This window comes from Artibeus jamaicensis, unplaced genomic scaffold (assembly GCF_021234435.1).
Source record: "Artibeus jamaicensis isolate MK-2021 breed Jamaican fruit bat unplaced genomic scaffold, CSHL_Jam_final contig_484, whole genome shotgun sequence".
In the NCBI taxonomy this organism is placed as follows: Eukaryota; Metazoa; Chordata; class Mammalia; order Chiroptera; family Phyllostomidae; genus Artibeus; species Artibeus jamaicensis.
In genome coordinates, this window is record NW_026521859.1 from 2,201,394 (window position 1) to 2,215,132 (window position 13,739).

The 13,739-nt window shown below is 42.1% G+C and overlaps 1 protein-coding gene across 1 annotated transcript in view; it reads right to left on the reverse strand.

The window, feature by feature from the left end:
* Positions 1-13,739, reverse strand: part of LRRC1 (leucine rich repeat containing 1) — a 143,680-nt gene that overhangs the window by 24,210 nt on the left and 105,731 nt on the right. Inside the window, exons 5-9 of the mRNA XM_053668353.1 lie at positions 12,643-12,699; positions 12,290-12,353; positions 11,819-11,893; positions 3,435-3,579; positions 1,210-1,328 (exon numbers count right to left, since the gene is read on the reverse strand). Of these exons, the coding sequence (XP_053524328.1) occupies positions 1,210-1,328; positions 3,435-3,579; positions 11,819-11,893; positions 12,290-12,353; positions 12,643-12,699 (460 nt within the window). The remainder of the gene's footprint in view (positions 1-1,209; positions 1,329-3,434; positions 3,580-11,818; positions 11,894-12,289; positions 12,354-12,642; positions 12,700-13,739) is intronic.

The following is a 13,739-nucleotide window of genomic DNA, read 5'->3' on the forward strand; positions in this document are numbered from 1 at the left end:
TCTTCAAGATTCCCTCTTCCCTGCTTATACCTTTGAGAACCACACTGACATGATTGATTGGCTGCTTGTGGAAGCCCCAGTGCTGGGGCAGGGACTCATACTCTCAGCAGGCGCTGTGACACCAGGGGAGGAGAGGGGGCTGCATGGGCTGGGGTGTGGATGGAGCACAGGGTCCTACAGGAAAAGGCCAGGGCCAACATGGGGGTCTCAACACGCTCAAGGAATCCAAGGGTGAATGTTACTTTAAAATTGCTATAATTACTTTGTAAGCCTAACACCACAAACTAGGGCAGAAATTTGGTCACTTCCACACCTGCCTGAGGAGTCTGAGCTGCCTGAGGGGGATGCTGCCAGACCCCCCTGCTGATTCTGTCTTTGAATGAACCCTTGCTGTCTTTTTCTGCTTTTTCACCTACAGAGCACTACTTATCTTGATAAAGAAAGAAGGAAAAAGAAAAGGAAAAGTTGGGTAAAAAGTAAAGTGACAAAATAAAGACAGCAAAAATGAAAGTAGACTGGAGAGAGTCGGCTACGAGACCATTACGGAGGAAGAAAAGGAGACGATGAAGTGGTAATGGAGGACAGCAGCAGGCAGCGAGAAGGCAACCAGGACTCGGTGGCCCTGCTGACCTACCCCGCAGGTGGTACATGCCAAGGCCTTTACCCCAGGAAAGACAGGGAGCCTGTGTCACCCTCACCCTCAATTTCTAGGGTGGGGGGAGATGGCAGATCCAAGCCCAGCAGACACTATTCTCTGACTCCCCTCAAAAGAGCATTCCTGCCCCCAGTCCCACCCAGGCTTTCCCTGGCCGGCCATCATTTCTTCCCCTTCTCTCCCATTCTTCCCGCTTGCCAAAGAACCCAGAGAGAACGGCAGTTCCTCTGGAGGTCCTCGGACGCAGCAGCAGAGGCACTGGCAGCAGAGGCACCGGCACCTCCCTGGTGACCCTAACAGGTGTCAGTGCAGTCCCCGCACTGTGAGCGCCACAACTGGCACGCGCTCCCACGGGGGGGGGGGGGGGGCTTCAACACCATCTTCTTCACCTTTATGACATGGATTTGCTTCCCAAGTCCCCCTTTCAGAGTAACACAAGGAAATTTCCATTTAGTCCACCCACATCACAAGTAAGTAGAACCCACCCTAGTAGGTCTTTATAAATATAGAAATCACATTATCAATATTCATTTGACTGTGCAAACCACACTCACCGGGAGTCGGTTTTCCGTGAGAACTAACTCAGTGAGGCTTTCACAGTCCCCAACGGTTTCAGGCAACTGCATCAGTCTGTTCTGATCCACCTTCAGGATCGACAGTTTCTTTAGTTTTCCTGTAAAAGCATTATTTCAACTCATTAGTTACAATTGTTTTCTTAATCATCACTTTGTTATTTCCTATCTGCTGTTCTTTCTTGTTTTAAATAGTTAATTCATTTTTCCTTACCCAGGTGTTCACAATGAAACTGTATCATTCTCATTTCCACCACTAAAGGTTCGGAGTTAAAATAAATTGTTCAGAGCATCAAAAATAGCCAGCAATTAGAAGCACGTCATTTAAAAAGTCACTACCTAAAAATATCATGTCAACACTAGGAAATTTAGAGAAAAACAAAGAGCTGGCTCTTAATGATGCTTTAAAAATAAGAGATTTTTGTGTACAGAGAAGATAGACTTGTATCTTAGTCCAAGAATTCTCCTTACGCCAAAAAAAAATAATAAAGTGCAGTTTATTCTATGACTTATAAATGAAAATGACTTAGTAAAGATCCCTATATTGAAGTATTTCTACATGCCCAGAATAAAATGGTAATCTTTGAAAAGTCGCATTACAGAAAGGGTCCATTCACCCAGGGCAGGAAGATGGGCTTCCGAGTGATGCCTTCAGGCCACGCACGGAAAAGAAGAATCTGTTTACTGTAGCCTCCTCCGAGTCCCCACTGAGTGAAGAAAGTCCTGAATCTTTCAGATTCTCACTTTCACCTACCACTCAGGGGACTCGGCCTACAGAGCAGATGCCCTTTGTTATCTACTCAGACTGGCTGGCAGGCTGGCATTTTCTCCAGGATAACAAGAAAGCAGCCTCTATCTTAAATAGACATAAAACAGGAGAAAGGGAAATGTTGAAATGATTAACTCTGTGTGCCCCTACAGGGCAAAGCAGAACGAACCTTCTCAAGTCTTTATTTAGCATAGTCAATAATCTACTAACACTGTCCCCAGAGAGCTTCCACCTGTCCTGTCAGGAGACACACCAGCATTCTCTGCAGGGCACAGTGAATTGCACCTTTGATGCATCTCACCCAACAGAGGAGTCCCCTTCACAATCACTAGTAGCAAATGGTCCTGCAGCCCCACCTGGAGCACTTTTAGTGACAGGGTGTCCCTTCCTTCACCAAGCAGCCCAAACTATTTCATAACAAATGTTTCTTTTAAAGCCCTTTCTTAAATCATGGTGAGATCTGCAATCCTTTCATTTCACCATTTGTAATAGAAGACGAAATAAATCTTCAAATGCTTGAAGTCAACCATCTCATGCCTCCTATTTTTTCCCATTACAAGCAAGAAAACACCTCCAGTTCCTACAATTGCTTTCAGATGCCGCAGATGATTCTCAGGGAATATTTCTACCTCAAGTCAAAATCCCCATCAATTTTCCAACCGGCCTTAACCAAAAGGCGATGACTATATTGCTGCCGTTACCGGTTACCACTTCCGTGCTGACAAAGCAGTGGTGGTCCTGGGTCATACAGCTTCTCCGACTGCCAAAAATCTTTCAAAAAACCTCCTTCGATGTTTTGAATGAGGGTTACATAAAGGTCAAAGACAACAATCCTATGACAACTATACGGTTAAATATAGCTTCTTACACCTTCTAAGCAGCTTTGCTATGATGAAGCTGCCGTCCACACCTCTGTGTTTATTTTCTCAAACTAGACTGAATACCTTTACAGTAAAGGAAATGTCCCAACTAATTTTTTTTAAAAAAAATAGAATAGAATGGTTAATAAAAAATTATTCTCAAAGGGCTCAACTGCAGAATACCATGCTACCTTTAACAGCACTTCCCCAGGTTATGCAGTAAGGTCAAAGCTACTTCTCCTAAACTATTTAGAATGCTCAATTAGAAAAATTCTTAGTGCTTGCTCATCTACCTGAAACATATTCTATTCTTTGAGCTAATCCCTACTGAAATCATTGAGACAAGGTGTGGATGAAATGGATATGAGTCAATAATTATGAATATAATACCTATAATTGCTACCACACCAGGGTGAAGGAAATACCTGCATATAGAAAAACTTAATTGTATTAGTTTTTGCATTCCCTCTTTAAAAACATAAAGCAACAAGGAAACTAAAGGCACCCCCAGCTCCTGAGTACGGTGACCAAAGCTCAAGACAACAGCGAGCCCCTTAGCAGTTTTGTTCAATACTTACCAATGCCATCCGGAATCGTTTCCAATAAGTTCTGGGAAATGACTAAATCTGTTAATGAAGTCAAGCCACTGATTTCTTCAGGAAGTCTTTCCAACTTGTTTTCAGAGACATCTAAGCAGAGCAGGTTCTTCAAATTTCCTATTTCCTACATCAGTGACACAGAAAAAGAAATTCATGCTTAAACCTGGCACAGCACAGAGGCTTTTGCTACAGTGCTAGTTTACAGTCAAATCCTAAAGCCATCCTAAGGATGTTTCTTCTACATGTGAAGGTTAGAGTGCATTTCCAGACCCGACTCCAATGAAAACGGGAAGCTGTGTGAATCCCAGACACAGAGCCGGGAGGGACGCCAAGCCCTCCAACTTCTGGCAGGCAAGGAATCTCCACTTAACGTATGAAGAGACTGGCACCGAGAGAGAGCAGGTGACTTAAAAGTAACACAATTGGGGGGGGAAAGGCTGGAATCCAGTTCTCCAAGTCTGGACTCCACCACTTAGTAACCATATAACACTTCAGGGTGACCCTGTGATTTTCTATGTTGAGAAATCATCTACTTTTCACCTGCCGTGACAGGTTGTTGTATTTGTTACAACAAACATCAATGCAGATGCTGGCCAGAAAAACTGGGGTATACAGACCCGCTGACATATTTAACATCAAGAGAAAAGAGAAGCACACTGTTTTTAAGGAAAACAGTCTACCCAGGCATGGGACAAGTACTTGAATGAGTCTAGCAGCCTATTTAAGAGTACCTCACCTTCCAGTCACAAAAATGCATAGTTTCCCTCCTGTAACTGCTTCCACTTTTCCATTCCACTGCCACTCAATGAAATTCCCACTCTCAGTACCCTCTCACTGGGACCGTAGCTCTGACTCTTGGCCTCTCTCTACCCAGGTCTACTCGACAAACTTCGCTTCCATATATCCCACCTGGAAACACACATAGTTCTGGTCATGTAATCAAACCATGCTTCTGCTCAAAAAAAAGTCTTGTGTCTCTTCAAGTACAAATTCCTCAATCTATATTTAATTTAACCTAATTTAAATATGATGCACAGATTATCTCTTAGCAAAAACGCATTTTATGACTTGCCCCTGAGGAAATCGGAGGAATCAGTCTACATTTCTACTGATTTCATGCCAGACCTCTGAGGTTGTCCTACTATTTTCATTAATCCCTTTTAATATGCCATTGTATCCTTTTCTTTCTGTCATCAATAAACACAAAAATAATTCTGACTACTTGAGACTGTCTGATATGGTTAGTACTGATTTAATAGACATTTTAACAAAGAAGATATTTATTTTTTAAAGCATATTTTATTGATTATACTATTATAGTTGTCTCACATTTCCCCTCCCGTTTATTCCCCTCCACCCTGTGCCCCCCTCCCACCAGCATTCCCCTCCTTAGTTCATGTCCATGGGTAATGCATATAAGTTCCCTGGCTTCTCCATGTCCTATACTATTCTTAACATTCCCCCTGTCTATTTTGTGCCTACCAATTATACTCCTTATTCCCTGTACCTTTTCCCCCATTCTACCCCTTCCCCCTCCTTGCTGATAACCCTCCATGTGATCTCCATTTCTGTGATTCTGTTCCTGTTCTAGTTGTTTGCTTAGTTTGTTTTTTGTTTTTGTTTTGCTTAGGTTCAGTTGCTGATAGTTGTGAGTTTGTTATTTCAGTGTTCGAATTTTTTATCTTTTTCTTAAATAAGTCCCTTTAACGTTTCATATAATAAGGGCTTGGTGATGATGAACTCCTTGAATTTGATCTTATCTGAGAAGTACTTTATCTGCCCTTCCATTCTAAATGAAAGCTTTGCTTGATAGAGCAATCTTGGATGTAGGTCTTTGGATTTCATGACTTGGAATACTTCTTTCCAGCCCCTTCTTGCCTGTAAGGTCTCTTTTGAGAAATCAGCTGACAGTCTGATGGGAACTGCTTTGTAGGTGACTGTCCCCTTATCTCTTGCTGCTTCTAGAATTCTCTAAACAATATCTTTGCTGTATAGAGTAATCTGGGATGTATGTCCTTGCCTTTCATGACTTCGAATACTTCCTTCTAGTCCCTTCTTGCTGGCAAAGTTTCTTTTGAGAAAGCAGCTGACAGTCTTATGGGAACTCCTGTGTAGGTAACTGTTTCCTTTTCTCTTGCTACTTTTAAGATCCTCTCCTTATCCTTAATCTTTAATAATGTAATTATGATGTGCCTTGGTGTGTTTCTCCTTGGGTCCAACTTCTTTGGGACTCTCTGAGCTTCCTGGACTTCCTGAAAGTCTATTTCCTTCACCAGACTGGGGATGTTCTCCTTCATTATGTTTTCAAATTAGTTTTCAATTTCTTGCTCTTCCTCTTCTTCTGGCACCCCTATAATTTGGATGATGAAACGTTTAAAGCTGTCCCAGAGATTCCTAAGCCTCTCTTCATTTTTTTTTAATTCCTGTGTCCTCATTCTGTTCTGGTTGAATGTTAATTTCTTCCTTTTTTTCTAAATCGTTTATTTGAATCCCAGTTTCCTTTCCTTCACTGTTGGTTCCTTGTATATTTTCCTTTATTTCACTTTGCACAGCCTTCACTTTCTCTTTTATTTTGCGTTCACACTCAACCATTTCTGTGAGCATCTTGATTACCAGTGTTTTGAACTCTGCATCTGATATGTTGGCTATCTCTTCATCACTTGGTTCTATTTTTGGAGCTTTGATCTGTTCTGTCATTTGGGCCATATTTATTTTTCTTGATGCATTGCGAGGGGCAGAGCCTTAGGTATTTGCCACAGCAGGGCTACCCATTTCTCTACGTTGTGGTGCTGTATGTCAGCGTGGGGTCCGAGAAACAACAATGCTGCTTGCTTGGCTCTGGGCCAGCTTTTAATCAATCCCCCACTTCCCACAAGCAAATTGGGCCCTTCCGGTGCTGATTCCCAGGTTGGTGGGTTTGTGTACGTTCTAGAACCCTGTAGATCTCTCTAACCAACTCTCCTGTGAGGCTGTAAGTTTCTCCCACCACCACAGCCTTCACTAGTTTTTACCACTAGAGGTTTTGAGGCTTTATTGCCCCACACTGGAACCCTGGGTTGTGCAGTCTGTCTCACTCCCCAGTTGCTCCTCCTGTTTACCAGCACACAAATGTAGGACCACCTGGTCCACCAGCCAACATGTTTAAATAACACAATCACTGGTATTTTAATGTCTTTGTGTTTAGATGTGGCACTGTGCACATAATCATTTATGCACATCTGTACGCAATTATATTCTCCCCTATCATGTCTAATAACTGATATTTTATTACTTTCCTGACAGCTTCCTGGGTTTTTTTGTCATCCTTTGTCCCTGAAGCAACTAGAATTCTCTCAATCAGGATTTCTCATATTTTTCTACAGCACCCTAAGTATTAATCAAATCCTCACCCACATCACAAATTCAGCCAAGACCTCAGACAGAATCGAGTTAGTTCCTAATTCCCTCAGCGGTAGGTGATGTCATGGAAATCCCAGTGCTCTCCCTACAACAAGTAAATCTGTACTGGGGAACTCCTTTCTAGTGCCAAGACCGCCCTGCGTTCATGCAGGATTCCCCACCTAGAGTGCATGGCCCGTCACGGCTGGCTGTCGCTGCTGAGTAGAGGCAGCATCACAATTGCCTTCAAATAGCACCGAGACCATCATGAAATCTACCCTGATTTTTAAGACTGGCTATACTATATACCAAAGAATAAAATTCAGTATATTAGAAAAAATAAGAGGAAAATGTCCATTTGTTACTGTTTATTTGTTTGCTTGCTTAAGTTTTTCTCTCTCAACTAACCAGAAGGCAGGCCTGCTTACTATGATACAAGATGACAATGTATTCAGAAGTCTATACAAGACTTCATTTTATTTGGAACACAGTTCTTATACTTGGTAACACTAGAAAACACCTGAACACCCTGATGTTCCAGCTATAGCAACAATTACAAGGCAAAATGTGATCAAAATTATGCCAAAAGCCACATCGCAAAGAGTGACAGAAATGTATACCATCAGAATCAGGGGTCCTGGGGAGAATTCTGGTCAAGACGGAGGCATAGGTAGACACACTCAACCTCCCTGGACAATGCTAAAAAGAATCACAAATAACCTCAAAACAAAAAACACCCAGAACTGCCATAAAATCAAATTGTATGGAAGTCCAACAACCACTGACTTAAAGAAGCCATATTCATCCAGAGGGGTAGGAGGGGAAAGACAAGGAGCCAGGGAGGGGAGAACGTGGTGCCCCGGCAGCAAGGCAGGGGCGGTCAGAGGAATGGACAGTCCCACATTCACGTGTGATACAGAAAAGTTGGGAAGGATACCTGGGGAGCAAGTAATCCCAGCTCCAGGCCAGACCACGCAGCCCAGGGTTCCAGCACCAGAAAAATAAAGCTTCATAACTTGTGGCTATGAAAACCAGTGAAGGTTGGGGTGGCAGAGGAAACCGCCAGTCTCTCAGGAGAGTCTGTTTAAAGGGCCTACATGGTGCTAGAATGGACACAAACCCACCCACTCTGGGAACCAACACCACGGCAATAGCTACGGGGATGCCAGCCACACACAGGAAGTGGGTGAAATGACTGGAAATAGGATGAGTGCCAAATGAGCCTCCAGCAGCCAGGCAGCAGCACTGTCCCCTCTTGGACCCCTCCCTCACATACAGAGCCACAAGGCAGTGAAGCTGGTTGCCTTGCCCTGCCAGATACCTAAGGTTCCACCCCATACAACTTAACCAATGCGCTAAAACAGGGAGTCAAACCACCTCTACTTAATACACAGAAACAAACACAGGGAGGCTGCCAAGCTGAAGAGACAAAGAAATATGGCCCAAATGAAAGAGACCAAAACCCTAGAAAAAGAACTAAATGAAACAAACATAGCCAACCTATCAGATGCAGAGTTCGAAACACTTGTGATAAGGATGCTCAGAGAACTCACTGAGTACCACAAAAGCATAAAAGAACAGGAGGAAGTTACAGTAGTAAGTGAAATAAAGAAAAATCCAAAGGGAACCAACAGTGCAGGGAAGGAAGCCAGGAACAAAAAGAAGAAATAAACTGTCAACCACAACAGAATAAAGAAATAAAAAATAAAAATAAAAAAACAAGGAGAGAATAAGAAAACTCTGGGATATCTGCAAAAATGCCAATATCTGAATCAGATGCCAGAAGGAGAAGTGGAAGAGCAAGAAACTGAAAACTTATTTGAAAAAAAATCATGAAGGAGCCCTGGCTGGTTTAGCTCAGTGAATTGAGTGCCAGCCTGGAAACACAAAGGTTGCTGGTTGGATTCACATGCCTGGGTTGCAGGCCAGGTTCCCAGTCGGGGGTGCTCGAGAGGCAACCACACATTGATGTTTCTCTCCCTCTCTTTCTCCCTTACTTCCTCTCCGTCTAACAATAAAATAAATAAAATCTTTTTAAAAAAAGAAAAAATAATGAAGTAAAACTTCCCCAATCTGGCCAAGGAAATAGACATACAAGTCCAAGAAGCACTCAGTCCCAAATAAGCTGGACCCAAACAGGACCACACCAAGACATCATAATTAAAATGCCAGCTCATTGCTATGCATCTATTCACTCTCAGCCCCGAGCTCAATTAGGACTTCCGCCAAGATGGAGGTGTAGGTGGAAGCATTGTACCTCCTCGTACAACCAAGTTTAAAAACAACAAAGTTTTAGCAACAAAAACGCAGCCAAACCACAGAAAACTTAACTATCCAGAAGTCTGACAACAACTAACCCTTCAGCCAAACTAGTAAGAGGGGCAGAGCCAGCAGTAGAGTGGGATTGGGCAGGAAAGATCCACCAGACCAACCGGGCGTACGACCCAGGCACCAGGCACGCCGGCAGCCATAGGCGGATCCCAGGTGTGGAGTAGTGGGAGGACCCACTGAGGGCACAAGGTGGTGGACCCTCTAAGGGCTGACCACAGTCACACATTCACGCGCAGATAAACAGTGAAGGAACGAGCAGTGAGACAGACCATGCAGGGCCCAGTGGCAGGAAGCAGCAGAGGGGACCGCTATTGTCCCACTCTGACCCCACCCCCACATACAGAGTCACAAACCAGCGACCTGGGTGCCCCCCCCCCCGTGAACTCCTAAGGCTCCACTCCTTATATGTAACAGGCACAAACAGATAAAAACAGGGCTCAAGAACAACTCAGAGCCCCAGAGCCAATAAATCTAAGCGAGGAAGAAATAGCCAAATTTTCAGATGCACAGTTCAAAACACTGGTGATCAGGATGCTCACAAAACTGGTTGATTTTAGTCACAAATTAGAGGAACATATGAAGGCTAAATTAATTGAAATGAAGGGAAATACACAGGAAACCAATAGTAATGGAAAGGAAACTGGGACTCAAATCAAAGGAGTGGACCAGAAAGAGGAAAAAAATGATCAAACAGAAAAGGATGAAGAAACAAGAATTCAAAAAAATGAGGAAAGGCTTAGGAACCTTCAGGACATCTTTAAACATTCCAACATCCGAATTATAGGGGTACCAGAAGGGGAAGAGGAACAGCCACGAGTGGAAACCTTATTGGAACAAATAATAAAGGAGAACTTCCCCATTCTGGCAAAGGAAATAGACTTCCAGGAAATCCAGGAAGCTCAGAGAGTCCCAAAGAAGCTGGACCCAAGAAGGAACACACCAAGGCACATCATCATTACATTAGCCAAGATTAAAATGAAGGAGAGAATTCTAGAAGCAGCAAGAGATAAGGGGACAGTCACCTACAAAGCAGTTCCCATCAGACTGTCAGCTGATTTCTCAAAAGGGATCTTACTGGCAAGAAGGGGCTGGAAAGAAGTATTCCAAGTCATGAAATCCAAAGACCTACATCCAAGATTGCTCTATCCAGCAAAGCTTTCATTCAGAATGGAAGGGCAGATAAAGTACTTCTCAGATAAGATCAAATTCAAGGAGTTCATCATCACCAAGCCCTTATTATATGAAATGTTAAAGGAACTTATCTAAGAAAAAGAAGATAAAAAAGATGAACAGTGAAAGGACAGCAAACTCACAGTTATTAAGAATCACACCTAAAACAAAAGCAAACTAAGAGGACAGCTAGATCAGGAGCAGAACCAGAGAAATGAAGATCACATGGAGGGTTAACAACAGGGGAGTGGGAGAAGGAGAAGAGGGGAGATGGTACAGAAAATAAGTAGCATAGATGGTAGGTAGAAAATAGATAGGGGGAGGGCAATATTAGTATGGGAAATATAGAATCTAAAGAACTTGAGACACGTGGTCATAAACTAAAGGGGGGGAATGGTGAGGGAGGGGGTGTGCAGGGTGGAGGGGAATGAAGGGGGGAAATAGAACAACTGTAATAGCATAATCAATAAAATATATTTAAAAAAATAAATAAAATGCCAAAGGTTAAAAATAATGAGAGAATCTTAAAAGCAGCAACAGAAAAGGAGAGGTACCTACAAAGGAGTTCCCATAAGACTGTCAGCTGACTGTCATAAGACCTCAGAAGAAACCTTACAGGCAAGAAGTATTCAAAGTGATGAAAAGCAAGGACCATTTATAATCTACATTACTCTATCCAGCAAAGTTATCATTTACAATTGAAGGACAGATAAAGTGCTTCCCACACAAGGTAAAGCTAAAGGAGTTCATCATCACCAAGCCATTATTACATGAAATGTTAAAGGGACTTATTTAAGAAAAAGAAGAAAATCAAAAGTATGAACATTAAAATGATAACAAACACAACCATCAACAACTGAATCTAAAAAACAAAAATAAAAACAGGAACAAAATAAGCAAAAAACTAAAACAAGACCAGAGTCATAAATATGAAGCTCACATGGAGAATTATCAGCAGGGAGGACGAGGCAGGAGAATGAGAGAAAAGGTACAGGGAATAAGAAGTATAATTGGTAGGTACAAAATAGACAGGGGGAGGTTAAGAAAAGTACAGGAAATGGAGCAGCCAAAGAACTTACATGCATGACGCATGGACATGAACTAAGGCAGGGAGTGTTACTGGAGGGAAGCGGGTCCCCGGCAGAGGAAGGCAAAGGGGGAAAAATTGGGACAACTGTAATAGCATAATTAATAAAATACACTAAAAAAAAATCAGGGGTCAAGGTAATTTATAAATTTGCTGATCTTGAAGTAAACCATATGGGTAGCAAAGATTACGACTTCACAAACTAAAGGATATATTTACTATCTTTAGAATAGTGAATTGAGGCTTTCAGTTTTCCTATGGCCACACAGCATGATGAATGCTCGACATATTTTTGGTTGACAAGATCCATTTAATAGAAAAATCTCAGTAGACACATGAGGGTAGTGGTGTCTACTGTTTCATGTTTTGGGAGAGAAAACGGGAAATTACCACTTACCTGAGGTAATTCTGACAGTTGATTTCCATCCAACCAGAGGTCCTTCAGATGTAAGAGAGCTCCGATAGATTCTGGCTAAAACAAACAAAAATAATAATGTTACGGTAACAAAAATCCAACTTGTAGTCTTCTATTAAGAAAGACAGAATACTATTTCCATGGTTAGTTATTGGGTATCACAGAGGATGTTTGTTGGAATCCCTCCAATATCCAGCCCCCTTCCTAAAAGCACCAACACCCGTCGAGAATACCAGTCGTTTCCAGTTACACTCATCATCTCTGCTCCTGACCCTCCACCCCCCGAATCACGGGTCTTAATCCATGTGAACTGCAGCACACTCATTAACGATGCCGAGCTACATGTACGGAAATACTGGTTTGTACGCATCCCTACTGATCTCCTTCAAGATATTTTGTGTTTATAACTTAAGGAAAAAGTTAAATTCAAACCACTCTTCAATATGGACTTACCAAATTATATATTTCATTGTTTCCTAAATCAAGTTCTTCTAGTCTCCGTAGCTGGGTAAGAGAGCTATTAAAAAAAAAAAAAAACTGCTCTTAGAGAATACTTAGAAATGCCAAGCAATGTATATTCCTCACTAGTTTCCAAAAATAAGATTAATTAGGATTGTATTAATAGTGCATAGGAAGAACCATTAAGAGAAGGCTGGCATCTCCCAAACTTTCCATGAGACATAGAATGTCTTTTTGACAAAATATTGTAGTACATTTTTTTAATGCTTGAAGAAATTCATTTTATACAATATCCCCTCTTTTGTATCAAAATTAGAATTTGATACAAAATTCCCCCAGAGACTCACTCAGGAAGATATGTAAGAAGATTCTCTCTCAGTTCCAGTGAAGCCAGGTTATAAAGACTAGGAGTGAACAGAAGAAAAAGGTATAAGGAAAATTCCTAAGATTCTTCCCACTCCCCTTCCACATAACACACACTCTGAAGTACAATTCTTGATAAAACCTGCATATCACTTCCCAGGAAAAAACTTGCACCACCATCCCACCCCTACTCTCATTAAAAACAACATAATCTTCACCTCCCAGATATTAATTTTAAAAGAAAAAGCACATGGTATCATCACTGTAAGGCACCCAATTATCTCGTTCATTTGATATGTGAAAATAACTCACAAGTAGTCACTGAAAGAGTACGACTCCCACAACCAAGACAGAAGCAGTGTAACATGTGCTCCTACTAAACTTCAAAAAGTGAAAAATTTACTGTTACCATAAAAAAGCAGTAACACCTTTAATGTCACGGAGCTTAGAGTTCCTCCAAACACCAGGGAAAGACCACTCCTGTTTGAAAGTGGTGGGCACCTCAAGCCAGAGCCCAAATGCTCTACTTAGACCATAAACTCACAGAGCAAGTGGCAGGAGCTCTATGGAAATAACTGCCATTTAAATGCATCAGGGAAAGTGCAATAACATACCTCACATGATGCCTGGATCACACGCCTGACTCAATAAATGTAGCTGTAGTGATGTTGCTTTTATTTCTATTAAACCCCTGAATGGTACTCTCTTCAGCAGATTCTATTGCCTCTTCAATGTAATCTATGCCTATTAGAAGGACCGTGAAAGGAGACAGATGTCCTCCCCAGACACTGATTAACTGGGTGGCAATTCTGAATCACCAGAAACCTCAGCATCCCAAGTGATGTCAGCACTGGCACAGAGAAGACGACTGATTTGCCTATTACTCCAACAGGCAGTGTACTAAGCTCTGTACCGATTGAAAACTCAAGTTTTTGCTAATATCACCATAGTAACATCCAGATTTGGAGAATTTCTGTGTGTCAGCACACAGAACACAGGAGTCAGGCATTATCCTAACACTCTAATCTCCCTTAATCCTCTATTCTCCTTTCAACATACAAACCAGAATCACAGGTACTAA